At 36.6% G+C, this 26,588-nt stretch overlaps 6 protein-coding genes across 13 annotated transcripts, besides 3 other annotated features; 3 read left to right on the top strand and 3 right to left on the bottom strand.

Moving 5' to 3' along the window:
* Positions 1–78: 78 nt before the first annotated feature.
* AT5G50020 (DHHC-type zinc finger family protein) lies at positions 79–3,358 on the bottom strand. Of its 3 annotated transcripts, NM_001203574.1 has the most exons (6): positions 3,274–3,355; positions 2,886–2,982; positions 2,064–2,249; positions 1,374–1,673; positions 952–1,185; positions 198–876 (listed from the first exon to the last, which is right to left on the bottom strand). In NM_001203574.1, the coding sequence occupies exons 1-6, from the start codon at positions 3,303–3,305 to the stop codon at positions 391–393; spliced, it is 1,335 nt and encodes a 444-aa protein (NP_001190503.1). In that variant the 5' UTR covers positions 3,306–3,355; the 3' UTR covers positions 198–390. The 3 variants fall into 3 exon arrangements, with proteins under 3 accessions (NP_199813.2, NP_001330558.1, NP_001190503.1); NM_124381.3 differs by lacking the exon at positions 3,274–3,355 and having other exon boundaries at positions 79–876; positions 1,395–1,673; positions 2,886–3,173; NM_001344870.1 differs by having other exon boundaries at positions 117–876; positions 2,886–3,358.
* Positions 3,359–3,684: 326 nt separating this feature from the next.
* On the bottom strand, positions 3,685–5,900 carry AT5G50010 (transcription factor bHLH145). The gene is made up of 4 exons (NM_124380.3): positions 5,832–5,900; positions 5,285–5,682; positions 5,077–5,173; positions 3,685–4,978 (listed from the first exon to the last, which is right to left on the bottom strand). Exon 4 carries the CDS (start codon positions 4,957–4,959, stop codon positions 4,024–4,026), a length of 936 nt encoding a protein of 311 aa, NP_199812.1. The 5' UTR covers positions 4,960–4,978; positions 5,077–5,173; positions 5,285–5,682; positions 5,832–5,900; the 3' UTR covers positions 3,685–4,023.
* Positions 5,135–5,173: a sequence feature (AT5G50010.uORF2-2).
* Positions 5,285–5,401: a sequence feature (AT5G50010.uORF2-1).
* Positions 5,548–5,619: a sequence feature (AT5G50010.uORF1).
* A 3,312-nt stretch (positions 5,901–9,212) lies between the features above and the next one.
* AT5G50000 (Protein kinase superfamily protein) lies at positions 9,213–12,010 on the top strand. 2 transcript variants are annotated; one of them, NM_124379.2, is made up of 6 exons: positions 9,213–9,803; positions 10,402–10,523; positions 10,615–10,811; positions 10,891–11,065; positions 11,139–11,273; positions 11,471–12,010. In NM_124379.2, the coding sequence occupies exons 1-6, from the start codon at positions 9,482–9,484 to the stop codon at positions 11,675–11,677; spliced, it is 1,158 nt and encodes a 385-aa protein (NP_199811.1). In that variant the 5' UTR covers positions 9,213–9,481; the 3' UTR covers positions 11,678–12,010. The 2 variants fall into 2 exon arrangements, with proteins under 2 accessions (NP_199811.1, NP_001330453.1); NM_001344869.1 differs by having other exon boundaries at positions 11,139–12,010.
* Positions 12,011–12,479: 469 nt separating this feature from the next.
* On the top strand, positions 12,480–16,929 carry AT5G49990 (Xanthine/uracil permease family protein). 4 transcript variants are annotated; one of them, NM_124378.6, is made up of 14 exons: positions 12,480–12,748; positions 13,318–13,424; positions 13,854–13,951; positions 14,039–14,215; positions 14,342–14,442; positions 14,527–14,602; positions 14,689–14,748; positions 14,893–15,077; positions 15,208–15,304; positions 15,546–15,632; positions 15,748–15,806; positions 15,890–15,981; positions 16,064–16,141; positions 16,272–16,929. In NM_124378.6, exons 2-14 carry the CDS (start codon positions 13,328–13,330, stop codon positions 16,649–16,651), a joined length of 1,587 nt encoding a protein of 528 aa, NP_199810.2. In that variant the 5' UTR covers positions 12,480–12,748; positions 13,318–13,327; the 3' UTR covers positions 16,652–16,929. The 4 variants fall into 4 exon arrangements, with proteins under 4 accessions (NP_199810.2, NP_001330797.1, NP_001330799.1 ...); NM_001344866.1 differs by having other exon boundaries at positions 12,480–12,768; NM_001344867.1 differs by lacking the exon at positions 12,480–12,748 and adding an exon at positions 12,809–13,222 and having other exon boundaries at positions 16,272–16,923.
* Positions 16,930–17,843: 914 nt separating this feature from the next.
* On the top strand, positions 17,844–20,618 carry AFB5 (auxin F-box protein 5). Its single transcript, NM_124377.3, has 3 exons — positions 17,844–18,585; positions 18,676–19,174; positions 19,337–20,618. Exons 1-3 carry the CDS (start codon positions 17,984–17,986, stop codon positions 20,093–20,095), a joined length of 1,860 nt encoding a protein of 619 aa, NP_568718.1. The 5' UTR covers positions 17,844–17,983; the 3' UTR covers positions 20,096–20,618.
* Positions 20,619–21,342: 724 nt separating this feature from the next.
* On the bottom strand, positions 21,343–25,412 carry PPOX (pyridoxin (pyrodoxamine) 5'-phosphate oxidase). 2 transcript variants are annotated; one of them, NM_124376.4, is made up of 13 exons: positions 25,003–25,412; positions 24,872–24,910; positions 24,442–24,609; positions 24,248–24,353; positions 23,906–24,072; positions 23,554–23,796; positions 23,188–23,276; positions 22,693–22,743; positions 22,511–22,601; positions 22,210–22,314; positions 22,046–22,116; positions 21,859–21,954; positions 21,343–21,681 (listed from the first exon to the last, which is right to left on the bottom strand). In NM_124376.4, exons 1-13 carry the CDS (start codon positions 25,300–25,302, stop codon positions 21,615–21,617), a joined length of 1,593 nt encoding a protein of 530 aa, NP_568717.2. In that variant the 5' UTR covers positions 25,303–25,412; the 3' UTR covers positions 21,343–21,614. The 2 variants fall into 2 exon arrangements, with proteins under 2 accessions (NP_568717.2, NP_974918.1); NM_203189.2 differs by having other exon boundaries at positions 21,360–21,681; positions 22,029–22,116; positions 23,554–23,763; positions 25,003–25,313.
* Between the last annotated feature and the right edge of the window lie 1,176 nt (positions 25,413–26,588).

Below are 26,588 nucleotides of genomic sequence, written 5' to 3'. Positions count from 1 at the left end.
GTGTTCTCAGTTTGAACGGTCTCTATAAATAGATCATTGTCATGGTTCCTATAACTTTGGTCAGGGGACAAAAATATTCAATCTTATCGCCTTTCTTTATTTAGAAAGAAAAACAGTAAAATAAAACTGTGGTTCTGTCTATTTTAAGGCAAAAACCAGAGTAACCTAAATCATCATTAGAAATCATCATCACGGCAAAACATTCAAAAAGTTGATTACTTATAACTTAATTCGACCTCTACCCAAGCTTACACTAAACTTATTCACAAATAGTGTTCACAACTCCCAAATCAAACCAAACCCACAAAATAATGAAAAATTGAAAACAATAAAAACTTAGTAAGAAAGAAAAAGCTTCAAAATAATTACCCTACTACCATCGTTCACTCATCACCGTCCCTCCTCTGCAGCTGCATAGCTTCTACTTTCTCTTACTGAAGAACCAGCAATTACGTCCTCCTCCTGTGCATTGCTTCTTGCTCCCCAGTTTCCATGCCTGGCTTCTGATCGAATTGTTGGCGCTCTCTCATTAGACCCGATTCTCATTTGGTCAATATCGATCTTGTGATGCGCTGTATCGCTGCCCTCTTCGTCATTTAAACGCTGCTGCAGTTTCATAACATCTTCATCGATGTCTAGATCGTCTTCCACCTTCTGGCGCCGTTCCTCCCTGTTTTCTTCATCTGCTTCTTCTGGTCGTTCCCATGTGGTAGCCAATGTAATATTCCTTGGAGGTTCTTCTTTGATGAACGCTCTGAAGTCATTCCTTGAGGGTTTAACTTTTGAGCAAAATGTCTCAAAAAAATTGTTTGAACACCCACGGTTATAAACGTTGATTCTATTGTCTGATCTGTACCGGAAATTCTCATAGGTCGTCTGAAAAATTGAAATGTTGGGTATCAGATAGGACACAATTTACACAACGCATACCCTGAGCAGAACAAAACTAACCTGGTTTGTGCTAATGAGGTACAAGTGAAACCCAGTAAGCCCTCCAACAAACCACAGGGAAATAAAGCAATATATCATCAGCATAACCGCCCAGGGTGATTCTCGCATTGCCCTCCACACAGTACCTTGATGGTTATCCATCAGAACCTTGATGTATAATGCCGACATCGAAAAAATGTAGATGCAGAGAATAGTTGCCGAAGAAACAAACATAAAGAAGTACCTATAGTTTCTCTGCCCACAACACACACAAAACAAAATGTCAAGATGGAAAATTAAAGTTCACAGTTTTGTCAACAACTAGAAAAACCAGATCCTCAAAATATGAAATCCTTTTATAGAAAATCCTGCACATTTTTCTGCTTATAAGAACTTATGAACTGCATATCTTCCCAGTTTAATATGCTTTTGAATCAGCTTACCACTCCAATGCATTGGCCTACCCAAGGGCAATGATGATCAAAGCGCTCAACACAGTTGTTGCAAATGGAACAATGGGAGCATCGAGGAGGCCGATAAAGCATGCATGTATCACAATATTTAACTCTAACAGAAACGCCATAAACCATGACTTCCTTCGTCCTAGGAATTTGAACAGTGGGTGTTTGTCTTCCATCACTTGATACAGTTGTATCATAGCATAGTTCTTCCTCTGGCGGATGCGAATTTCTTGGAACGATTCCAGGATCCCGCGCAGAAGTGAGGAAGAGAAGGATCAGTACCTATTAAGTATTTACATGATTTTAAAAAAAACATAAATGAAGGAAGAATAATAAACCTGCCCAAAAAAAGCATAATCCAAAAGCCACACAAAAAGTGACAACATTCAAAATAATACTTCAAACTTTATATCTAAGCTAGAGGAAAGAACATAACAAGAAACACAGTAAGATACATGTTATTGAGGTGTGATTTCAAAATTTTGGTAAGATTTTTAACTTATTGTCGTATAATTACAAGTGAATCATACTATAATGCATGTATATAATCAACATTCAAAACTTATAAAAGAGTTGATAAGATCCTATAATATCCCATGATAAGATTATAAGGTATACAAGATACATGTGAACAAGAAATCAAATATCAAATGGGCATTGGAGAAAACTTACAAAGACAGTAAATAGAACTCCTGCCACTAAGAACACATGTCCCGCATTGTTTGGTAAGAGCTCGCGGCGAAGATGTGTTGCAACAAATACAGAAAAGAAACAAACGGGAGTTATGATGAGCAGGAAGGTAAAAGGAATAGACCAAGCATCTGGCCCAAATATCAATCTCCCACCAAACAGAAACTTCTGCAAAAGACCAACAAAAGAGAAGATGATCATCATGTTCAGAATAAATACAGCATAGAGCATTGCATCAAAAGCTACATTCACAAGTGGTAATGGGTTCCATTGAACAAAATCTGACAATAGACTGATAGAGTTCACCAAAAATGCAAGTTCATGCTTGGAGAGTGAACCAATAGTGAATAGAAAGCTCATCAATGTTGTAAATATGGTGATGCATCAGCATGGAACCAAACCAAATCTAACAAATACGGTATATATGTTCAAACTTAGATCTTCGCAATGATAACAATAAATGACACTATCAACAGTGATAGAGTTGAAAAAGATTCGAAATTTAAAGCCACCAAATTCAACATATACAGTCGAATCCAATAAAGCTCACCAATGTAATCTAATTGAATATGATGATACTAATTTCTTCACACAAAAGTACAATTTCCCTCAAAAATGTCCACATTGTTCTCATCAAAACAACAAATCCACTCAGAACATTCTTCTCTGCAATTATTTTTCTTAAAACTAGGACAGTGAAGTCATAAAAATGTCGCCTTTAAGAAAACCTAAATGTAGATTCCAGAAAAGGGAAAAGAGTAAAGCGAAATCGAGACGCCTTAAGAAAGAAAAAGAAAAGCTTACATTACTTCCCTTCCAGGCTTCGAAGACCCGTCCAGCCATTAGAATCAGCGAACGGATCAGACACTCCTCGCTACACTCTCTGACGAATTGGAGGATCCTGAAAATTTTCTACGCCGATTCATTTCACATCAGAACTCCGCCCAAAACCTAAGTGTTGTCTCTCTAGCAACAAAATTCAGGTGGGTGAGAGTAATTTCCAAAACAAAATTGTAGTTTTTGTGTGGTGCGATCTCTTCTCTTCTCTTCTCTTCTCTTCTCTTCTCTTCTCTCTCTCACAAAAGGCGTTTCGTTTCTGGATTGTGTCTCCCGAGACGAACATTACAGTTTTGTTCCTTCATTTTTTTATTACGCATATAAAATTATTTTTGTAATGTTTTAAAAACCGGACCGGTCCGGTCCTGCAGACCAAGAATCGTTCATGTGGCTGAAATTGGGATGAACCGGTATCTGGTCCGGTTTCTAAAACATTTAGCTGCAAGATTTATTCTGAATGGCTAGAGACATGTATTCAAAACTTATAAACTGGATGGGACTACAGTATATCACATGTCACTAGTTCTATGCACAAAAGTCAGGAAATGACAAGTGATAAGAGTCTTAATCATGAAACAATAGGCAAAAATTGCTACCATATTGACAAAAGACTGCCAAATATCCCACCAAATCACATGTCTGTTTGGCACGAAAACAAACATCTTTAATCATTTGTAAAAAAGTTAAATTAATTGTGTGTTTACCATTATAATTGGCCTATCATTGAAAATGGTTATTCAACTTTCCCATTTATGATTCTCTCGGCCACACGACTCACAGATGAACAATAACAACCACACCGACAAAATCTTATAGAAAAAGAAGAAGCAACTACATGATATAACAAACAGCTAAACGACTGAAATTAAAATTTCGCAATCCATCTTAATCATCAACTAATATGAAATATTCAATTTGCATTTTAATATCAATTCCTTCTCTTGCAACTCCGAAACATTATTTGGTTTATCTTCCAACTAGCAACAACCTGATCCCTTTGTAGCTTGACAAGAGTACCACGGTCCAATATGTCTACTACTTTGTTTAGAAACCAAGTCCACTTGCCAATGCTAATATGTCTTAGGTATCCTACAAACAAAGAACCTCATGCTTCTCGATTTTTCGCTTCCATCTTCAATGATTTAAGGTAATCAATGGCTCTATCGATGACTAAGATCGGGTCCACCAGTTCCTCCCCGGGGACTACACTGCGCAAGAGGCTTACAGTCTCAAATATCTTCTCTTCTCCTATCTTGTTACTAGACAGCTTAGAACGTTTCAGAAAACTAATCCTTGTGTTGTCACAACTACCACAGCTCGATTCAGCGTCCCGCATACTCTCATTCGAGGTTTCGAGTATCTTTCTCTTTTTAGCATTTAATGGTTGTCCATAGCTTCCAAGAAATGTTTTTTGGTCCTCACGGCCTGATACTACAATGCTTGGGGAATGGTCTGCGCTTGTAACCTCATCTTCTTCAGAGCAATAACCACTCTCATCTTCAGAGTAAAGCAATGCATTTAGTTCTTCCGAATCCTCCTTCAAATCCGGTTCGCTATTTCCTTGCATTCCGTGACAAACAAACAAATCTTTGTTGCTTCTTTGGAGCTCTTCCTTCATATCAGGACAGGCATGCTGTTTTAGGGTCTCAAAAGATTTCCGTATATCGGAAGCGAGTAGCAAAGTCGTCTGATCTCCAGACTGATCAAACACTAGGAACCTCTTCTGACTACATTGTTCCTCAGCTTTAGATATAACACCGTCTACTTGAAGAGGTACTTGCTTCATACATTGGTTTTGAGGAGGCAAGAACTGCTGCTGTAGGTGGGATGACCCATGAACCCATCCACAATACCCATCAAAATAGGATTGAGAGACTTGGGTAGAAACTTGATAAGATCCACGAGTAGAAAACATGTCGGTGGTGTCGCCGCAGGTTTTAGATACTAAATTCAAGTCTTGCTTCCCGAGATGAGACAGAGCTAGGGAAGACAAGGAACACAAGCGCTGAGTAGGAAACCCAAACCCACGATCTTGTCCCATCCAACACTAAACAAATCAACTATCCAAAACAGAGGACATCATCATCTCAAACAAATCAGCTACTTATAATCAAGAATGGGAGGTCAAAAGATTATGTGTGCAAAGACTGGAACTTACCAACTAAATGGATAGAAGAAACTAGGCTTGAAACAAGAACGATAAGTATCGAGCTACTCTACGTGACGGGCTTCAACAATTGACGGAAATATTCAGCCTGCAAAATACACAACATCAAAGCTAAAACGAAATCAATAAAAAAAAGTTCTGGTGGTTTAAAAATCTAAATATATTGCAATAACATAAACTCATCAAACAAGAAAATAACCTGGCAATCTTGGAGAGGTTGAAAGCATGCAATGACTCTAACTACAATGTTTCCTGTGATACCGTGTTCGTGTTTGAGTGTACGAAATCTTGTCTGTCCCGCTGATTGACAAACCATAACTACTTTCTCCCCAACTGATTCCTTCTCCCAAAACAGAGTATCCAAACGAAGTCTTAAATAATTTGGCGGACAAAGTAAGGGAATGTGAAGAAAAAAGACGACCCCATTACATAAAAAAGCTATGTCTGAAGTAAGATCGCAGTTTACAGAATCACACGACAGAAGACTACTACTGTACGAAAAACATAAGCAGAAAGACACAACCACCACCGCATGCTGTTGCTTTGTTGCTCTTTCTTGTTTTATCTCTGGAGTCAATCTCACTACTTCAAATGAATCTGCAAAATAAACGAGAGCAATAGATTTAGTGCTAGCAAGAAACAGAACACTTTAAAACAAATAACTTAACCTAGAAAAATATGCACAATGCATATTATTACAGAGTTTATAAGTTCTATCTCGAAAACTGAAGATAATAGAAACTCACAAAAGTGGAATGCAAGAGAAGCAAATAGAAGTTCTAAGGAGGAAGCAGAGAGATATTAGTTTCAGTGATGGCGAAGAGAAGTTAGCGAGGAAGAAGATATATACAAGAGAAAAAGACGAAAGTGACCTTCATCATAACAGAGATGCGTGCGTGCGTTAAAGTTTAGGTATCGTGATGCCACAGTGTTTACCAAATCCGATAACAAATGTTTTTGGGAAAATTAGCTGAATTTGGTGGGTTCAAAATCTAAATAGTTGTTTATTTTTCTCGATGTAATTACTAATTAGTAAGATATACTCATAATCCATATTGTTGTTAACATGCTTTTTCGGCTTATTTATATTTGGCTAAAAGATATACATTTGCCCATTTGGTGGAAAAATAAATTATGCCAAATAGCTTGTTTTGGTTGGAAAGAAGAATCAGTCGACTTTCACTTTTCATCACATGTAAACAAATTCAGCTAACGGAATCTAGTATCTTTCAATTCCACCGAAACACAAATATCATTCACATAATATAAAAATGATCATCAATGAAGCTATACAAAAAAAAAAATCCATTTGAAGCCAAAGTATACTTACTTCATGCAATCATGTTTTATAAGACGCTCGCTTATGTATTTTGTTGGTTTCGTACTTTCGTTCATCGTCAGTAAGAAAAGTAGTGAAAGTATCCAATGTGAAGAAGAAGAAGGTCCAATCATTTCTCAAATACTCTCGTTTGCAATGGCTTGACCGTTCAAACCCCAAATCATTTCTACTTTTACTTTTTACCTTTTTGCACCCTCCATTTCCATCTTCTTTGGGTTTCACATTATGTTTTGTCTTCCCATTCTGGTTGGTCTATTTTCATATGGATCTCCAAAACACTTTCGTGGAAAATGTATCTATTGCACTTATAGTGAAAAAACGATGAAATATGTGACGATAAATATAACAAGAAGAAAGGAAAATCCTACAAGACAATTGATTGCTCTTCATCTTTTCTTTATTATAATCTCTTCCAAAATATGTATATTTTTCTATATATACTAAAGTGTTAAGAAAAAAAAACAAGCTTCATTATCATTATAAGACTTCCGTTTTCACTATAGAAGTAGGAACGGTACAAGTCATACTCACTGACTTATAAAAATACAAACAAATAATGATAACATAAGAACATTATTATTGAGATCATAATTTATGACCAATCCACAATAATTTATATTATGAAAATATAAATTCAATATTAGATACTGTAAGATAAGTTTCGAAGGACAAAAAAGGAGATAATTTCTATACAGAAACCCAAATGAACAACCTGCATCACCAAAAATTACCAAGTTAGCCAAAAAAAGTTTTTTTAGCTAGTTAGCCAATGACTTAATCGTATATTATCAATCATAAAACTTGATACCAAAATTATCTAAACCTAATTAATCCCCCAGAAGAAACAGACACGTTCTCTCTTGTCAGAAAATGGCACTGACTAGTAATAATTATACCCAAGATATTTTTCATTGACAATCAAAGACATCTGAAACTATATTCAATAGTGATAGATGTAGAAGACCCATGATTTAGTAACCTGAACCAAATCTTTGATGTACAGATAAGAGAGATCTGGTTGCTCACAATCATACAAGCAGAGTAACATTTAATATTACCACGCCAAATATTTAAGTTATACAAAAACCATTAGGATAATATTACTAATCCGTATAGTATATAAATTAGGATTAATTAAAAGTGGATACACTTAATCCTTACTGGCTTTAATGGTGTCAGGGGCCCAAAACAAACCCTCCACCGTTTCTCTCTTTCTGTGTGTCTCTAAAGCAATCATCATATCCTAGGTCCACCATTTTTATACACATAAAATAACACTCTTCTCATTTTGCGTGGTTAAAAAAAATACACATATATGAGATGTTTTTTTTTGATAAAGACACATATATGAGATGTTGATTTGCTATCTTTTATGTTCTTCAATTCAACAAATGTTCTCGAAAAATATGACATAATAAACTGGCTGAATATCAAGATCATAGTATAATGTGCTCCAAAATGTTGGACCGAGAGTACTTATATAACATCTATATAGTTTACATATATTCACAAAACGCATTAAAAATGCTACATATCACGACTTCAAGTCTTCTAGCATGACCGTGTTTTGTAATGGGTTTCAGAGAATATTGAAATTTAATTTCCTTCTGAGTAAAGGAAAACACGCATGGGAGATGAGTTCACATTCTTTAATTCTTAGATAAAGCAACTAAGTGGGTTTATAGTATAATTTAACTATTTAAGTACACGGAATTAGAGTTATAGTTGAGGAAGAGCTGATCATGTTAATTATTTTTAAATTTTAAATTAAAAAGAAATTTGTACACCTTAAAGGCGAAAATAAAATAAAATTGAGGAGCTTCTAATGGCCACTCCCAAATTTCAAAAGGTATTCATTTCCCATATTTTCGGCATAGAAATTCTAGCTTTTGTTTTATATTTGACCTTTTAATTTGATTTGGTTAATATGTAACGAACATGCGATTATACAATACATTTAAAATAAAAAAAAAAAGAGAAAAGAAGAAGAGCACCATTGTGTATATGCTTTATTTGAGAGAATATATATATTTAATATTGATCTCAAGAAGAATAGTGAAGGTTTTGGTAGGGACAACAGACAATGCATGGAGCCATTTGGTACGTGGATACGCCAACAAAATCATCCACGCTTCGTGCAATTTAAAGCAACCAATACACTTAACCACCACTCTAAGTTCCATTCCTCAATCTTCAAATCAATTGATTATCATATGTATCCCATACGTGTAAGCGTATGTGAAAATAGATTTGGTTCAATTTATAAAAAATAAAAAAGTCAAGAGACATGATTGGATCCACTTATCATTATACTCTATATGCTGACAATAGAACAATATTTTACATAGTATAACTCGGGAGTTGGTCGAGTTCATAGCATCAAAGCGTACTTCAAACACACACTGAGTTGTAACAAGCATGTCCAATTGTTTAGACATGCCACAACCGATATCTTCATGTCAATATCAAATCAAGATGAGAAAGATCGGCTTAGTTCTTCCTAATATCTTTTAACTTCGTAACATCAATTTATATTAGTAGTTTATCCATAGTATGTGAAACCAAGTTGGAAAGACCAAAATCAGAAGTATGATAAACTCCACATACGACGTCAAAAATGTAGATGTCGAAATTCACATACTAATATTTTTGTATTTAGGTTTACGAGGGAGCTCAAATCTTTGATGGGCCGAACATCCAGAGTAATGGGCCAAACTTTTGCACTCACTATTCTCGTCAATAAAATGGTTGGTACCAACACTTATTTTGATAATAAGTGATGATTATTGTTTTTGGAAATACAAAACAAAAAAGTATTTATTTTATGAAAGGAAAAAAAGAAATGTAAATACAGATACATTAGCGTCGAGGCAAGACCATGTGCTCACTCACATGCGGTCTTCTCTTCTCTTCTCATCTTCCCTTTTTATGATTTTCTTTTCCCATTTTCCTCTGCGTTTGATTATCTGAGAGAGAGAGAGAAGAAACTTGTTGAAACAAAATCAACAACAACTTATAGAAGACCAAAAAAAGATTCATAGGATCTTTTGCTTGACAATGAAAGAAGGAAAGGATGGGTTTGTTCGAGCAGATCAGATTGATCTAAAAAGCTTAGACGAGCAACTAGAGAGACACTTAAGCAGAGCTTTGACTTTAGAGAAGAACAAGAAGAAAGATGAAGAAGACACAACCGCCGTCGCCATCGGTGGCTCTGCTTCTTCTTCCCCTGTCACTCTAAACGGCGGCGGATTTGTTGGCAAGAGGAAACAGAGACTTGAGTGGGAGATCGATCCTTCTAAACTTATCATCAAGACTGTTCTTGCTCGTGGCACTTTTGGTACCGTTCATCGTGGTATCTACGACGGTCAAGATGTTGCCGGTTAGTCACTTTCCCGTCGTTCTAGCTTCCTTCTCTCATCGAAACCTTTCCCTTTCATTTTATATTATTAGTTTGTAACTGTGAAATAATGCTAAAGTCTTCAAGTTTAGTTTAAAGTCTCGAATTTAAGAATGGATTACTACATTTGTACTTGAAATGTCGGATCCGAAACAGGCTTTGTACTTGAATAGTTTAGTTCTGTGTTCGTGTTTTTTGACCATGAAACTTGTTAGATTGAAAAAAAGTTTGGATTTTTAAGATTAAAGTTGCTGAATTGTTTTGGATTTGAAGAGTTTTTTTCTTTAGAGGGTAGAAGCAAATCTTGTGATCTCCGTGAAGCCGACACGGGTTTTGCTATCATAAGTGTTTCTTCAGCTACTTGAAAGGTCTCTACTTGGATAATTATGATTCTTTTGCTTTGTGGATCTTTCATGTGATTCCAGCTGTTGTTGTCTCAATCTCTCTTTTTCATGAAATAAATTTTAAAGAAAAAAAGAGTGAATAATAGATCCCTTGAATGCAGTAACTAAAGAGCTTTTTTACTGTTATTAAATTTAAAGTGAAGAAATGAGCTAATCATTGTGGTGAAATTGAGCAGTGAAGTTGCTTGATTGGGGTGAAGAAGGTCATAGATCAGAAGCTGAGATTGTGTCTTTGAGAGCTGATTTTGCTCAGGAGGTTGCTGTTTGGCATAAATTGGATCATCCTAATGTCACCAAGGTTCATATTTCACTTCTGTTTACTTTTTACCATTGTTATATATTGAGGATATAAATAAGATTTGGGTCATCAATGAATGTATATTTTGCAGTTTATAGGAGCAACAATGGGTGCATCAGGGTTACAGTTGCAAACAGAGAGTGGTCCATTAGCTATGCCAAACAATATATGTTGTGTTGTTGTTGAATATCTTCCAGGTGGTGCTTTAAAATCTTACCTGATCAAGAACAGAAGAAGAAAACTAACATTTAAAATTGTTGTTCAGCTCGCTCTTGATCTCGCTAGAGGGTACATTATATTCTCCCTTCTTTCGCTGCCTTCTCAAGTCGTTTATCTGCTCTAATGGTTATTGTTATGTTGCTTTTAGGTTGAGTTACCTTCATTCGCAGAAGATTGTTCACCGAGATGTAAAGACAGAGAATATGTTGTTAGACAAAACCCGGACTGTTAAAATCGCAGATTTTGGAGTTGCGAGAGTTGAAGCATCTAACCCTAATGACATGACAGGAGAGACTGGCACACTTGGCTACATGGCGCCTGAGGTACTATAGTGATAATGCATCATCAAGATTGGTAACAAACCAACTTTTTATAACAAATAAACTTTGGCTGCAGGTTCTCAATGGAAACCCGTATAATCGAAAATGCGATGTATACAGTTTCGGGATCTGCTTATGGGAGATATATTGCTGTGACATGCCATACCCTGACCTTACTTTCTCTGAGGTCACTTCAGCCGTCGTCCGCCAGGTATGGTTGAATAGATTAAGCAAAGAAAAGTTAATTTAATTGAAATGTGCATATTGGTTGTTTCACAATTATATTTTGTTGTAAATCTTGAGGAATCACTGAAGTAAAAAATGTGATCTAGAGTAGTGTAACCATTTCATCATTTCACTGAAGTAAAAAATCTATATGCAATATGCTGCTACATATGATCAATGCAGAACCTGAGACCCGATATACCGAGGTGTTGCCCGAGCGCACTTGCAGCTGTGATGAAGCGATGTTGGGATGCAAATCCGGACAAGAGACCGGAGATGGATGAGGTTGTACCAATGTTGGAGAGTATTGACACAACCAAGGGAGGAGGGATGATTCCTAACGACCAGCAACAGGGTTGCCTATGCTTCCGAAGGAAACGTGGTCCTTAATTCCCAAAGACCAATCTAAGATCATTCAAAACTCAAGATTCGTGTCCTTGCTTCTTTTCTTTTTCTTTTTATAATCCAGAAGGAAAAAAAATGGGAAGGCTTGTTAGGGATCTAATGGTTGCTAAAATTTACGTAAAGAGTATGATTTGGTTTCCATATTCTTCAACATTTCTTGTTTTGCTCTATTTGTGAGAGTTGCTTATTAAATATTTATGGTCACGTATATCATCATCTCTAATCATATATTTGATATAGCTAGTCAATGGTACAACTGTTCTTTTTGTCTTTATGGGTTAACCAACTACACTCGACAGGAACATCCTATTTGATATATATAGTCCAATGTTCAGCTATGATAAACCTCACTTCCCATAGAAGGACCATTAGGTTGGAATGCATAGTCGAGAAACAACTTTGTTGAAGATATTATTGCTACTTCAGTATTGTCTTTTGGTTTAATAGAGTAGATCTAGTCAATAGCTACTAATCTTAGCTTAGTCCACATTTCTTTGCCCCATTATGGTCTAATCTTAGCTTAGTCAACATTTCTTTGCCCCATTATGGTCTTTTTGTAACCTTAGGTTATCTTCTCTCTTTGTATAACTATGGGTCTAACGCCTCATTAACAATAACACAAGTTAACAATAACGTATTATTGAGACTAGAAGCTTGTGCTAATAATGTTTCTTAGAAGTCTAGTGTTTAGTGCCAAATTGTATAGTGTGTTTAAGAACACTGATTATAAATAATAATAGCAGTTGGCGACACCACAATGAAACTATATCTATATCATTCATTCATTACCAAACAAATAAATAAGTATTGTCTTCATTGTCAAAAATTTAGTAATAAGAAAAAAGCGTTGGGGAACTACTAATGACAAATGAATTAAGAGTAATGACAGGTAAGAGGTTGTTTTCGTGGTGACGTCAATCGGTGCACAAAGTAACGCTGATATAGCGAAACGTAGACAACTGTCCCCTCTGCTCCTTCCTCATCAAGCCTCTTCTCTTCACTGCTTCTTCTTCTAGTTTACTCTCCAATTTTCTTCTGCTGCTGCTTCTTCACAAGGTTTCTATTTCTTCTAATCTGTGTATAATCTCTCCTCTCTGCTCTTCTTACTTAAACAGAATCATTTTTAAAACTCTGCTCTTGATTTTAGCTTTAAAAACGAGGTCTTTTTGTTGGGTTTTTGTTCTGTTTCGCCTTCTTTCTTCATTTACGAGCTTTTTGAGCTTAAAGTTCGTGACTTTTGCTGCTTTCGTGATTTGGGTTTCAGTAACTTTGCGGTTTATTGAAGTTTTTTTGGTGTAAAGTTACAACTGTGGGTTTAGCTCAAAACGAGGTCTTTACCTCTGTTTTTATGTTTTCTACTTATTGAGCTCAAATTTCGTAGCTTTTGATTCTTCTGTGATTTGGGTTTCAGTCACTTTTCGGGTTAGTGAAGTTTTTGGTGTAGAGTTTTGGTTTTTATTGTTTTTGCAACTGTGGGTTAGCTCAAAACGAGGTCTTTTTCTTGTTTTCTGCTTCTTGAGCTCAAATTTCGTGAGTTTTGCTTCTTCTGTGATTTGGGTTTCAGTCACTTTCTCGTTATGTGAAGTTTTTGGTTTAAAGTTTTGATTTTTATTTTTTTGTTGCAGAGGTTGAAGAATGTCAGCTCCGAAATCGGGTGGTGATCCACTACCACATCCGCCGAAAGAACAGCTTCCAGATATCTCTTACTGCATTACAAGTCCTCCTCCATGGCGTTAGTTTCTCTCTTCTTTTCCTTTTCCCTTAACGTTTGACTTCTAGCTTTTGTTCTAGGCATATCCCTGGTTTTGAAGCCTTGTGATTGATTAGCTTCTTCCATTTTTACTTTTTCTGATTTTGGTATCATTTACTTTTTGCTTTTTGTTGCAACGTGAGGATTGGATTCTTACTTTTCTCTTTAAGAAATATTCGTTTTTACCTTGAGAATCTCCTACTAGGTGTTTTGAGGATCATTCTTTGCTAACAAAGGAAATTAAACTTAATCCACCCCTTGGTTTTGCTATATGTTCAATCTAACTTTTATTTTTAGTGTTACTGTATGTTTCTAATTTGGTAGTTGGTTTTTGAATAATTCTTGTTTGAATATGAGGTTTTAAGCTTCTTAATTAGTAAATGTGAGACTGAGTTTATTCTTGTCTTACAGCTGAGGCTGTTCTGCTTGGGTTTCAACACTACCTTGTGATGCTTGGAACAACAGTTCTGATTCCATCGGCTCTTGTTCCACAAATGGGAGGTAGAAATGTAAGTTAAGTCTCTTTTCTAGAAAGATAGTTGTTCACATTATTCTTTTCAGTCTTTCATTGTACTTAAAGTTTATGATTTTGGCAGGAAGAGAAGGCAAAGCTGATCCAGACAATATTGTTTGTAGCTGGATTGAACACACTGCTCCAAACTGTGTTTGGAACTAGATTACCTGCTGTTATTGGAGCATCTTATACATTTGTCCCGGTTACTATCTCAATCATGCTTTCTGGGAGATTCAATGACGTTGCAGATCCAGTTGAGGTTCGTAGCTCACACTTATCCCCTAATTGAATTGTGTTATTATCTATTTAGTGTACTATCACTATCAATAAAGTTATGCTTGAATATGAAGTTTTACTCTAAATTACCTTTTTGATACCTTATCAGCGATTTAAGAGGATAATTCGGGCAACCCAAGGTGCTCTTATTGTTGCTTCAACTCTTCAAATTATCCTTGGCTTCAGTGGCCTTTGGCGTAATGTTGTAAGGTCAGTCTTTGAGCTACATTAGACTCAAATCTTGTTCCACTGTGTCAGGTTAAAGAATATGATATTGAACTTCTGTTCGTCCAGGTTCTTAAGTCCACTATCTGCTGCTCCTTTGGTTGGATTAGTTGGTTATGGCCTGTACGAGTTAGGTTTTCCCGGTGTAAGTCTCTTTGTTCTGTAAATGGGAACAGATAAACTAAATTATATCAACCTAGTGGAATCTTGATTCTTTGTTATTTTGGCCAGGTTGCTAAGTGTATTGAGATTGGACTGCCTGGGCTTATTATTCTCATACTAATATCACAGGTAATTGTAGGTAAAGATTCATAACTGGTAGCAATTTGCAGCCGGCTCATCTGTTCTCATTGCATAAGTTATTGATCCGGATGTGTTCTTCCAGTATGTTGATGTTTCTAATCATCTGGGTCATACTTTTTGCTGGTTTTGTAGTACATGCCCCATGTTATAAAAGGAGGAAAACATGTGTTTGCTCGCTTTGCTGTCATATTTTCTGTGGCGATAGTATGGCTTTATGCTTTCTTTCTTACACTTGGTGGTGCCTATAATGGTGTTGGGACAGATACTCAAAGAAGCTGTCGGACTGATCGCGCTGGGCTTATAAGTGCTGCTCCATGGTAAGAATTTCAGAACAAGGCTTGAACATTGAATGTCTCGCTGAGTTATGTTAGCAAAAAAGTATTTTCTTTAATGACCTGTCAGTGAATACAAGTGTGGCTTAGCATTTTACGCTTATTAATTGTGCAGGATAAGAGTTCCGTGGCCTTTCCAATGGGGAGCACCATTGTTTGATGCTGGTGAAGCATTTGCCATGATGATGGCTTCTTTTGTTGCTCTTGTTGAGGTTTGTTTCACTCATCTTCACCTTTTTTAAATGACATTAGACAATTATTTATGATATGCATAGATTTTCATATCCATTTATATAGAAAGGCTGTCCTTAATAGATGAATTTCATAGGTTGCATACTCATTAACTTTTAAAGTCAATGAGACTCTCTCTTCATTCTTTCGAATTTTCTTGCTCTTTGGTTTAATCTCATCTTGCTTACTCATTATGTTGACTTGTTTGTCAACAAAAAACAGTCCACAGGTGCTTTTATTGCCGTCTCAAGATATGCTAGTGCCACAATGCCGCCACCTTCTGTTATCAGCCGCGGGGTTGGTTGGCAGGTAAATACTCACTTCATAAGCTTCATTTTACAAATACCATCTCGAGGTTTTCTCGGGGCAAGCAAGTGGCCATTTATCTAACGTTGTGCCTCAACTATGTTCTCTTCTGGTTTAGGGAGTTGCAATTTTAATCTCAGGGTTGTTCGGAACTGGTATAGGGTCTTCAGTTTCTGTGTAAGACCTCCTATCCTTTTCCCAAATCTAGGACATGAGCTGATTTTGAATGGTGTGGTGAGTTTGTTTTCACATGAATGCAGCGAGAATGCGGGTCTGCTGGCACTAACAAAAATTGGTAGCAGGAGAGTTGTTCAAATATCTGCAGGCTTTATGATATTCTTCTCAATTCTTGGTAAGCTTGTCTCTCTCACAAAAATTCATTAAGAATTGAAGTGGACTACGTTAAGTAATCGTCTTAAATAAAACTAATGCAGGGAAGTTCGGGGCAGTATTTGCATCCATACCTTCTCCTATCATAGCTGCCTTGTACTGTCTCTTCTTTGCGTATGTAGGTAAGTATTGTTTCTTTTTTAGCTTGGTTTAGATTGAAGCAATTTGGTTCAGATTGGTTTGCTTACCAACATATAGAGCTAGAGACTTGTTTTAGCTATGAGCATCTTTAATACAAAAACTGTTGTATAGGTGCTGGAGGACTGAGTTTGCTGCAATTCTGCAACCTGAATAGCTTCAGGACATTATTCATACTGGGCTTCTCAATCTTCCTAGGCCTATCAATTCCACAATATTTCAACGAGCACACAGCCATCAAAGGCTATGGTCCAGTTCATACCGGGGCAAGATGGTTCAACGACATGGTCAATGTGCCCTTCTCGTCCAAGGCCTTTGTGGGAGGATGTGTGGCTTACTTGTTGGACACGACGCTTCACAAGAAAGATGGTTCGATCAGGAAAGACCGAGGTAAACACTGGTGGGACAGATTCTGGACTTTCAAGAACGACCCGAGAACAGAAGAGTTCTATGCTCTTCCGTTCAACCTCAACAAATATTTCCCTTCTGTCTGAAAAAAAATCCTTCCAAACTTTATGGAATGCTGTTTTGCTAGTTTTGTGTCCCTTAGGAGGACACACCTTATCTAGCTAGGTTTTATGTGCATATTCGGTGAGGAGACTATAAAACGCAACTAGATATTATAACCCAAAGTGTTAAGTAACATTTTAGAAATATTAATGTGATGTTTCTTCTATGTTTAGATGTTTTGCATTAAAGATGATACTCGTTTTGCCAAATTTAGAACTAGAGTATGTATGCTCTGTTTTAATACAAATGATTAAAAGAGAAAATTTTGTGAGTTTTGGAGGCTTTTCGATTCTAATTCTATAACAAAAAAAATTTCCTACAAAAATTTGTAATGCTAGATTTGACGTTGAAACTCTTATGATATACTTTTGAAGATAAGTAGGGGTTCATGTGCTTCATTCTCTGTCGTCCATTTAAACACTTCTTTGGTTGCATATAACTAGTTGATAGGAAGTTAACGATAACTAAAAGTCTAAAACAGATGGTTAGCCACAACGATGAGTATTTGCACACAAAAAACAGAGCCTCAATGATGAATGGGTTTTGTATTTAGTTGTGTTATACTGTATTTGTTTTGTTTGATTGGTAGAATAATATGTGCTTGTTTGTGGCACATATATAAATACATTTTTGACTGATAAAATTTAAAGACGTCATTAGCTAAATCGGTTACCACTTACCACCTTAGGTTAAGGTATAAGAAGTTATAAACTATTGTGAGTTACTTAATAATAATCTACGGATCAAAAATGTTAGAATCCAAAAAAGTGCACTAGTTCGAAATCATTTATGCGGGTCTATACATATAATTCGTAGGAGGTTACTTGAAATGATCCCAACCAATTTGTTCATATTATCTATGCTTAGTGATTTGGTTTAAGACAAAAAAAATTACCCTAACCAATATGGTTAAATTCTCAACTTATCTCGAAAAAAGGGTAGGCAAGTGTCCTACACTATAGAAATGGATAATGTTGATTTTATTGTTTTCTAATTAAAACATTGCTAAAATAGAGATCTGAAGAAAATAAAGAGGACGAAACTGTAAAGTGTAAAAACATTGATGGAGACAAGAAAGCAGAAAAAAAGAGTTACATTTTACTTTCTAGTAAGAAAAAAAAAACATGAATATTAATTATTTTTGTACATAAATATAAGAAGACAAAACAGAAAATTAAAAATAAAAAATAATCCCCAAATAATGGAGACGAAGTGGAGAGAGAAAGCTCCCACTCTCTCACACCCCAAAGCTTCTTCTTCTTCTTCCTCTTCTTCCTCTTCCTCTTCTCTAATCTGAATCCAAAGCCTCTCTCTTTATGACACAAGATCGCTCAGAAATGTCTGAAGATGACGATGACCAACAATCTCCACCGTTGGATCTACCCTCTACCGCCATAGCTGATCCTTGCTCATCTTCCTCTTCACCAAACAAATCTCGTAACTGTATCTCAAATTCTCAAACTTTCCCTGACCATGTTCTCGAAAACGTACTTGAGAACGTTCTTCAGTTCCTAGATTCAAGATGTGACCGTAACGCTGCTTCTCTAGTTTGCAAATCTTGGTGGCGTGTTGAAGCTTTGACTCGATCTGAGGTTTTTATTGGTAACTGTTACGCTCTTTCTCCGGCGAGGTTGACTCAGAGATTCAAGCGTGTTAGGTCTCTTGTGCTGAAAGGGAAACCTAGGTTTGCTGATTTCAATCTCATGCCTCCTGATTGGGGTGCTAATTTTGCTCCTTGGGTTTCTACTATGGCTCAAGCTTATCCTTGTCTTGAGAAAGTTGATTTGAAGAGGATGTTTGTTACTGATGATGATTTAGCTCTTCTTGCTGACTCTTTTCCTGGGTTTAAAGAGCTTATCTTGGTTTGTTGTGAAGGTTTTGGTACTAGTGGTATCTCTATTGTTGCCAACAAGTGCAGGTAAATGTTACAACTTATTGGATATGAAAATGCTATCTTTGAGTAATGTTTTGATAGTTATGAACTTATTGGATATTAATTTGTTTTCAGAAAGCTGAAAGTGCTTGATTTGATTGAGTCTGAGGTCACGGATGATGAAGTGGATTGGATCTCTTGTTTCCCTGAGGATGTAACTTGTTTGGAGTCTTTAGCTTTTGACTGTGTGGAAGCTCCTATCAATTTTAAGGCGCTTGAGGGTCTTGTTGCTAGGTCACCGTTCTTGAAGAAACTTAGGCTAAACAGGTTTGTGTCTCTTGTGGAGCTACATCGTCTGCTACTTGGAGCTCCACAGCTTACTAGTCTTGGGACTGGTTCATTTAGCCATGATGAGGAACCTCAGAGTGAGCAAGAACCAGATTATGCTGCTGCATTTCGTGCTTGTAAATCTGTAGTTTGCTTGTCAGGGTTTAGAGAGTTGATGCCGGAGTATCTTCCAGCTATCTTTCCGGTGTGCGCTAATCTCACCTCCCTGAACTTCAGTTATGCTAACATTTCTCCTGACATGTTCAAGCCCATCATACTCAATTGCCACAAACTCCAGGTGTTCTGGGTATGTATCCTTCTTGATCTATGTCTTCATGGCTTTATTAAGTTATATGTGACTTAACTCTAGTGACCGTATTGTTTGTGTTAGATGGATAGAATGAATAAACTTGATATTAGTTGTGTAAGGAACTTGAGTAAAATGCATGACTTGAACTTTACAATGCAGGCCCTTGATTCAATATGTGATGAAGGACTACAGGCAGTTGCAGCCACTTGCAAGGAACTCCGTGAACTCAGGATCTTCCCTTTTGATCCTCGGGAAGACAGTGAAGGTCCTGTCTCTGAATTAGGCCTCCAAGCAATCTCCGAGGGTTGTAGGAAACTAGAATCTATTCTCTACTTTTGCCAGCGCATGACTAATGCCGCTGTGATAGCCATGTCAGAGAACTGTCCAGAGCTTACTGTGTTTAGGCTGTGCATAATGGGTCGACATAGGCCTGACCATGTAACAGGAAAGCCTATGGACGAGGGATTTGGTGCCATTGTTAAAAACTGCAAGAAGCTAACTCGCCTTGCAGTGTCGGGATTGCTGACAGATCAAGCTTTTAGGTATATGGGTGAGTATGGGAAATTGGTCCGTACGCTTTCAGTAGCTTTTGCAGGGGACAGTGACATGGCTCTGAGACATGTCCTAGAAGGTTGCCCTAGACTGCAGAAACTTGAGATAAGGGACAGTCCCTTTGGAGATGTTGCATTACGGTCTGGTATGCATCGCTATTACAACATGAGGTTTGTTTGGATGTCAGCATGTAGCTTGTCTAAGGGATGCTGCAAGGATATTGCACGAGCAATGCCGAATCTAGTTGTGGAAGTAATTGGATCGGATGATGATGATGACAATAGGGATTATGTCGAGACTTTATACATGTATCGGTCTCTTGATGGTCCAAGGAATGATGCACCAAAGTTCGTCACGATTTTATAGAACGAGGAGCATTTCCGTGTTTCCGTTTTTTAAGACGGGAATGAAATGGGTAAGTGTAGGAAGCTCAGATGATGATGGTGGTGGCATCAGAGGCACACTACATGATTGTTGATGATGAATGATGGTGGTTGGGACTTGGGAGGAATGCAAGATTGTTGTATCATTATTTTCTTTTTTTATTTTTGGGTTCAAAAGATGTTATTTGGGTGGTTAGGTGGAACAGTGGATGTATGTTTTGGGAGCATCGGTGTTAGTTAGACAGCTGAGTTGGTTCTAATAAGCTGCACTTTTGGCTCTCTCTAGTTGTTGTTGTTGAGAAACTAATGAGACATCTCTCTCTTTTGTCTTTCCCATTTTTAATTAATTTTGAGATATTTCATCTTAATCTGTTTAAATTATGTCATTTGTCAGCAAACTATAATGTAACTTCAAGAAAAGATCATTTTGATTCGATTCGATTATTTGGCTTCGTTCGGTTAAAATGTGGTACGCGTAACTAAAATGTAGGGTGAGGGAAAGTGTGGTGGTGGAGAGATATGAGCTAAGGTTCTTATCCAAAGGAAGACCTCTCCTTTTGCCTTTTGTTGACAAGCCATCTTTGTCCCCAAAAGACTACATATTTTCAACTGACAAGAGACCCATCATTTATTTCTTAAAGGTCATAACCAAAACTGAAATAATGCAGAGGATGGTGACAAAAACATATGATGGTGGTGGATTAGAGATAATTTGGAAAAAGGGGGCTTAGATATTAGGATTGATGTGATCATCTTACCTACTCATTAAACCACTTAACCCCAATGTTTTTTATGCTCCCATCATTTCATCCTTTATCATCCTACGGTCACCATTCATCCAACTTTCCATCTCCATTCCCTCTCCTTCCATATACTATTACATAAATAAATAAGATATTGTCTTAGTTTGTTGGTTACATGCATTTGTCCCTTACATAGAATATGTCTTCTTCTGTTCAACTTCAGTTGGACGGTGATATTAGCCACTACCATTTGGGAAGCATTTAAACGTAGAAGATATTATCTTTTCATATTTATAGTCAAGATTTTATATTGAATTTACATTAAAAAAAAATTTGTTTGTGTTAGATGTTTTTGGACTTGGAGCCATAGACTTTTGGGAGTGAAGTGTCAGGGAAAATCCAAGAGGAGTCAACAAAATCTGGTTTGGCCTGAAAAATGGGTCTTATTTTGGTGTAAGTGGCAAGGATTTGTCCAAAAAGGAACCAATAGTTCTGTAAAATTTTAGGCCAAACCATCGTCTCTGCGATAACTACTTATCCGTCAAGACACAAGTTGTATCTTTGTATTGGTTTATCAAACACAAAAGCTAAAATAAATCACAGTATTAAGTGCTGAAAATGGAAAAGCACTAATAATTTAGTCACATTAAGAAGATAAATCGCTATACAGCTATAATTAAAATCTTATTCTCATTGTAATGGTTTGATATGAATCACAAAGAGCCATGTTCTTCACAGGGAAGAGGTAGTGAGTAGAAGTCATGGGGCCAATCTATGAATTTTCCACGCAGGATTCCCGTTTACGTCTTGCAGAGAATACTGCAGCCTGTGTTCGACGACCATATGTTAGCAAACATTGGCCATGGGCCCATGGCTACTTTTATGTGTTCTAAGCGTAATTAAGAGATCATTTTCCTCTACATTTTTTCCAGCTATTTCTCGAAATCTAGACACCTGATCTGTCCATCGAAATTACAATAAATTGTGAAGAAGTAGAGCGTACCTGTCATGTAAACGAGATGGCTGTCCCTGCCAAAACTCGAAAAGGTTTGGTTTAAGTCTGAATCCTCCCCAGTTTTTCGGCTTTGGTATCACACTTCTGCAAGCCAAAAACATATTCTTAATCATCAATCAAGAACATCAAATCAAAAATGAGTTCTTTTGAAGAGTTACAAGGTTTTAGAATTCACCCATCCGAATATTGTTTTGTCAGTTCTTCATATTCGTCGTATAGAACATGCCTGCCAGGTACAACAGAACTCTGATAGCAACCAAAAGTTGAAGGGTAAGGGTCCAAAGCAAATTCTTAACATCATATGAAATATTTTGAATACTGTAACAGATCACAAGGCACCTGCTTGCTAACAATAGCTCCAATCTGACTTCCTCTAGGACGACTATGAAAGTAATTCTCGGATTCTGACTCAGGTATTCTTTCCACTGGTCCTTCAATTCTTACCTGGTTAAGTACATTGGACATTAGTACTACGAAAAGATCTTCATCGACCAAGTTACTAATTCTTGTGTATCAGTGGTTGGCCAATTGGCTTTGTAGGACATATATTTTACTACAGTGCACCTCATAAATGGATGTGCAAACTATTAACTAAGAGCCTAAAACACACAAGGAGGTTAAAGAAGATGGAAACACACACCTGACGGTTCAAAATTTCCCAGTAAAAAAGAAGTGCTGCACTAGGATTTTCTGATAAATCAGAACCCTTTTTACTTTCGTAGTTGGTGAACCTATATTTTACAATTTAAGCAAGTAACATCAGGTTGGACACAGAGATTGCATACCCCAGTTCTCATTAGAAAAGGGAGAGAATGTACTAACCAGACAAATCCATTCTCATCAAATCCTTTTAGTAAAACCATTCTTGATGAGCTGTAGGATGATCAGGCTAATTAGAAAAGATAGTGAAAAAGAAAGTAGACTGGCAAATTCTGTGCCTGATACAAATATGTGGTTGTTCTATTACAGGCAAATAAGTTGTATTCAAGCATAACTGAGTTCGCCCATGATCAAGATTCGTGCATGCAGAGACACTAACATATATACTTACGACTACTTCAAAAAGAATGGAATAAGAAACAACATGTTAGAAATTGCAAATCATGCAGCAAATTGGAAACATCAGACGCACTTTTTGTATCACATGCTGTATATCAGACAACAACTAGTTCAAAGAAATCATAGCTAGATCTATCTCACCCTATTGCAGAAAGCTCTATAAAGTTCCACTTTTATAATTCAGTAATGCTAGATAACATCTAAGAGATATTGTTACACGGGGTAGGAGGATCTCCTGAAATATCAAAGTATACTTACGGTTTTTTGTCCTTGTTCGCTGTAGACAAAGCCATAGCATTTGTTTCTCTCAATCCAGCAGCAACTGCCTCATCAAACCATTTACGAAACTGCAAAACAAGAAAGACATGTATTAGCCAAACAGATGTCTTATCTCTAATTAGTAACCACAATAACTAAGCAGTGACTAGTCTAGAAGAACGAGTTATTGAAAAGCCATTAAAAATGAGCAAAAGTGAAAAGAGTATTATTACATCAGATAACAAATTGACTTGGGCAGAACAAAGACGCTTCATTTCTAATTTTCTGAGAACAATATAAGTTTCTGCTCATTCATTACCTTGTCGAACAATACAGATAAGTAAAGACAACAAAAACGATTTATACCTGTACCGTAGGATCAGTTTCAACCTGCTCCTCAAGCAATTCTGGAGAGACATAGTTCACTCTCATAGCAGATATGTCAACTTTGGGAGGTTTACCAATTCTAACACACATAGATGTCCCTGGGTAACTAGGGAGCTCCAGCTTATACTTTTCTGCAACAGAAGGTGGTACAAATCTCCCACCTAAAAAGTGATGAGGGCCACGGAATCTCTTTGCACATAATTTTGGGGCAGTCAAAGATACCTAAAAAGAGTAAATATGTTCAATTTATAAAGTAGTTTTCATTATATCAGATAGTAACAAATGAGTACAAGAGAAAAAGAGAAACACAAGCATTTCGGCTAAGACTTACCAACATATCAGGCTTAATTCCTCCATCTTCATGGTCTCCTTCTTCAACGTGCCAACCAGAGGGAATATCCACAGAGACAATGACTGGGTGTTTTTGAAGAGTCTGCTCATAGTTCTGTAACGATACTAATCGCCGGATGAGGTCATCAAAAGGAGGCCTGGGAGCTCCTACATGTGCAAAAAATGGATTTTCAAAGGCCAACTGAAACATGATGCAAATGAATAAGGTGCATCTCTGAGACTTTGATTCCAAAACTTGCTGTTCAAAAGTTTGATGAATTTACTTCTTATAATTGTTTCATGCTTTGAAGAATTCTAACGATTCATGCACAAAAATAGTTACCATGGAATGAAAACCCAAACATTGCATCTACAATAACATCAAAGTCCTTTGACAAGTCATCCGGCAGATCCTCAACGGAAACAAAAGGGACTGAGAGTGAATCCAACTACAAAAACAGGCAAATTCAGCAGGCAGTAAAGAAACGGAGAAAGCTAACAAAGATCCCCCATAAATTAAGCACTGGTTACACAAACCTGAGTGACCAGTCCAGTATAAAGTGGCTTGGCTGTACGTTTGGGATAACAAATAAACGGTTTATATCCAAAGTGGTGCAAATGCCTCGCCGCCACCAAACCATCACCACCATTGTTCCCAGGACCACAGATAGCTAGAACCCGGCTATATTCTTCCGGTTTATAAACCTGGAAAAACATTGTAGACTTCAAATCCAATGTACATAACAAAAACAAAACTCTGTAATGCTAAGATAAACAGTGATACCCAAGTTTGGGTTCAATAAAGTCAGATTATTTCACTGAAGTTCTTAACTTGTGAGACTCATCCAAGGAAAAGAGAGAGCTTTAGAGGTTTATCGGTTCAAAGGTTAAAGCTTTGAGCTTTACATTCAGATACCTACAATGAAACGTCTCACACATATGTCTAGATCTAAAGTGATCGAATTACCTCAGCAATTGAAGCTGCCACACTAAGACCAGCCAATTCCTACAATCAGAAGAAGAAGAGCAAAATCAATCACGAACAGGTAGCAAACCATGGGAGAGAAGAAGAAGGAGAAGAAGAGAAAAATGGAGGACCATGAGCTGATCAATGGAGAAACCAAGAGGACCCATCAAGGTCTCATCAATCTCAGCGGCTTCTCGCTGAGTAAGATAAGAGAGTGGTGGTGATCCTGAATCTTGCATGTTTGGTATGATGACTTTGGTACACAAAGTCCGTAGACGAGAGCCCTGGCTTGGAGTGATGAATCGCTGCGTTTTTGATAAAGGAGAAGAGGAAAGAGAGAATTGAGGAGGAGATGGAGAAATTGGGAGTGGTGGTGATTGGAGAAGGAAGGTGAATGTCATTGTTGTGACTCTGCGTATCACATTCCTCATTTAGCCCAATGACTTCCCACACCACAACAACAACAATTAATTGGTAGTCTCTTTATGACCCAAAAACTCTCAAAAATAAGCCACCAACTTTGTTTGGTTATTTATATCCATGTAGCCTATGACATAGTTCATTTTGATTACTAGAGTCTAGATATAATATATACAATTCTTTAGATGATTTAAACTGTAGCTATAGTTTGAAATGGAATAGTTTCTGTAACTTTTTAATTTATATGTAAGAAAAAATCGATTAGAACATGAATTCATGTGTTACACTGTTATATAAGTGTAAACATATATATATATATATATATAAATACGACATTATCCTACTTTATTAAGTATACACAACCAGAACTCAAAGAATTAGCAAAAAAAAAAAAAACCGAATTGATTATCAAATTACTTTTAAATATTATCGAATATCCTAAGATAAAATGAGGATTTTTTTTTTTTATTTGCTTTCAACTATTTTAATTCTTAATTGTATCATCATCTAATTTTAATTTTTGTTTATGTAAATTTATAAAAAATTTGTTGATATAATATAGGTGTATCAAAATCTTATTCGGAAGAGACAACATTGATTTTGAAATCCTATTCTTATCATATGCAATCTCGAGCATCGATCCCTCCAATTGATTTTGAAATAGAAGTTGAAATATTACCAGATGAACATTGTTTCAGATAGAAACAAATTGCATAAATTGCATTATCTACTTTTAGTCGCTTATGGCCTCTAAAACGGTAGGAACGGCTCTGCAGATACTCCATTTTATTTGATATATAATTTAGTTTGCTTATTGTTTTTCATTTCTGATCATATGACTGGTGGCATGAAACTGTAGTCTTCATTATGCTCATCTTGAATATGTATATATAAGTAGACCTGGCAGTAACACCATGCACACTATCATATCAAAATCGCATCGTTTGAATTTTTGACTCGGGATACCATGATATAGTTATCGTCGGTTTTAGCAAACTAATTTCTGAAGTTGTTGACAGTCATCGCATAAATAAAAGAATTTCATATCCATGAACAAGACCAGCTTTTGATTCACTTCACACTCTCTCTATGTATATAAACTCTTCCTCTTAACATTTTTGCTCCGGCAATAGAATTTTAACATGGGACTTATTAAAGGCTCGCTTGGGACATTCATTGTGGCGGTAAAATGATTTGCAATGTAAATTTTACACAAACCATGTTTTGTTAAGTTTTATATAATAGGATTGTATATAAAAATAGAAAAATTACTAATTTACGTATCATTTCAAATGAA

This window comes from Arabidopsis thaliana, chromosome 5 (genome assembly GCF_000001735.4).
Source record: "Arabidopsis thaliana chromosome 5, partial sequence".
Lineage (NCBI taxonomy): Eukaryota > Viridiplantae > Streptophyta > Magnoliopsida > Brassicales > Brassicaceae > Arabidopsis > Arabidopsis thaliana.
This window is presented reverse-complemented; position numbering and strand designations above follow the sequence as displayed.

Bases quoted from the DNA above. Each gene is read 5' to 3' on its own strand.
- PPOX (NM_124376.4), bottom strand. From the start codon at position 25,302: ATGAGGAATGTGATACGCAGAGTCACAACAATGACATTCACCTTCCTT. The intron at 22,602-22,692 runs GTTAGTACATTC...TGTAAAATATAG, and splicing joins GATGAGAATGGATTTGTCTG to GTTCACCAACTACGAAAGTA. The intron at 21,955-22,045 runs GTGAATTCTAAA...TTTGGCTTGCAG, and splicing joins ACAAAACAATATTCGGATGG to AAGTGTGATACCAAAGCCGA.
- AFB5 (NM_124377.3), top strand. From the start codon at position 17,984: ATGACACAAGATCGCTCAGAAATGTCTGAAGATGACGATGACCAACAA. The intron at 18,586-18,675 runs GTAAATGTTACA...ATTTGTTTTCAG, and splicing joins ATTGTTGCCAACAAGTGCAG to AAAGCTGAAAGTGCTTGATT. The intron at 19,175-19,336 runs GTATGTATCCTT...TTTACAATGCAG, and splicing joins ACAAACTCCAGGTGTTCTGG to GCCCTTGATTCAATATGTGA.
- AT5G49990 (NM_124378.6), top strand. From the start codon at position 13,328: ATGTCAGCTCCGAAATCGGGTGGTGATCCACTACCACATCCGCCGAAA. The intron at 13,952-14,038 runs GTAAGTTAAGTC...TGATTTTGGCAG, and splicing joins CACAAATGGGAGGTAGAAAT to GAAGAGAAGGCAAAGCTGAT. The intron at 15,633-15,747 runs GTAAATACTCAC...CTTCTGGTTTAG, and splicing joins GCCGCGGGGTTGGTTGGCAG to GGAGTTGCAATTTTAATCTC.
- AT5G50020 (NM_001203574.1), bottom strand. From the start codon at position 3,305: ATGAACGATTCTTGGTCTGCAGGACCGGACCG. The intron at 2,250-2,885 runs GTAAGCTTTTCT...GGTCTTTTGCAG, and splicing joins AAGCCTGGAAGGGAAGTAAT to AAGTTTCTGTTTGGTGGGAG. The intron at 1,186-1,373 runs GTAAGCTGATTC...TGTTGTGGGCAG, and splicing joins TAGGCCAATGCATTGGAGTG to AGAAACTATAGGTACTTCTT.
- AT5G50010 (NM_124380.3), bottom strand. From the start codon at position 4,959: ATGGGACAAGATCGTGGGTTTGGGTTTCCTACTCAGCGCTTGTGTTCC.
- AT5G50000 (NM_124379.2), top strand. From the start codon at position 9,482: ATGAAAGAAGGAAAGGATGGGTTTGTTCGAGCAGATCAGATTGATCTA. The intron at 10,524-10,614 runs GTTCATATTTCA...TATATTTTGCAG, and splicing joins ATCATCCTAATGTCACCAAG to TTTATAGGAGCAACAATGGG. The intron at 10,812-10,890 runs GTACATTATATT...TGTTGCTTTTAG, and splicing joins GCTCTTGATCTCGCTAGAGG to GTTGAGTTACCTTCATTCGC.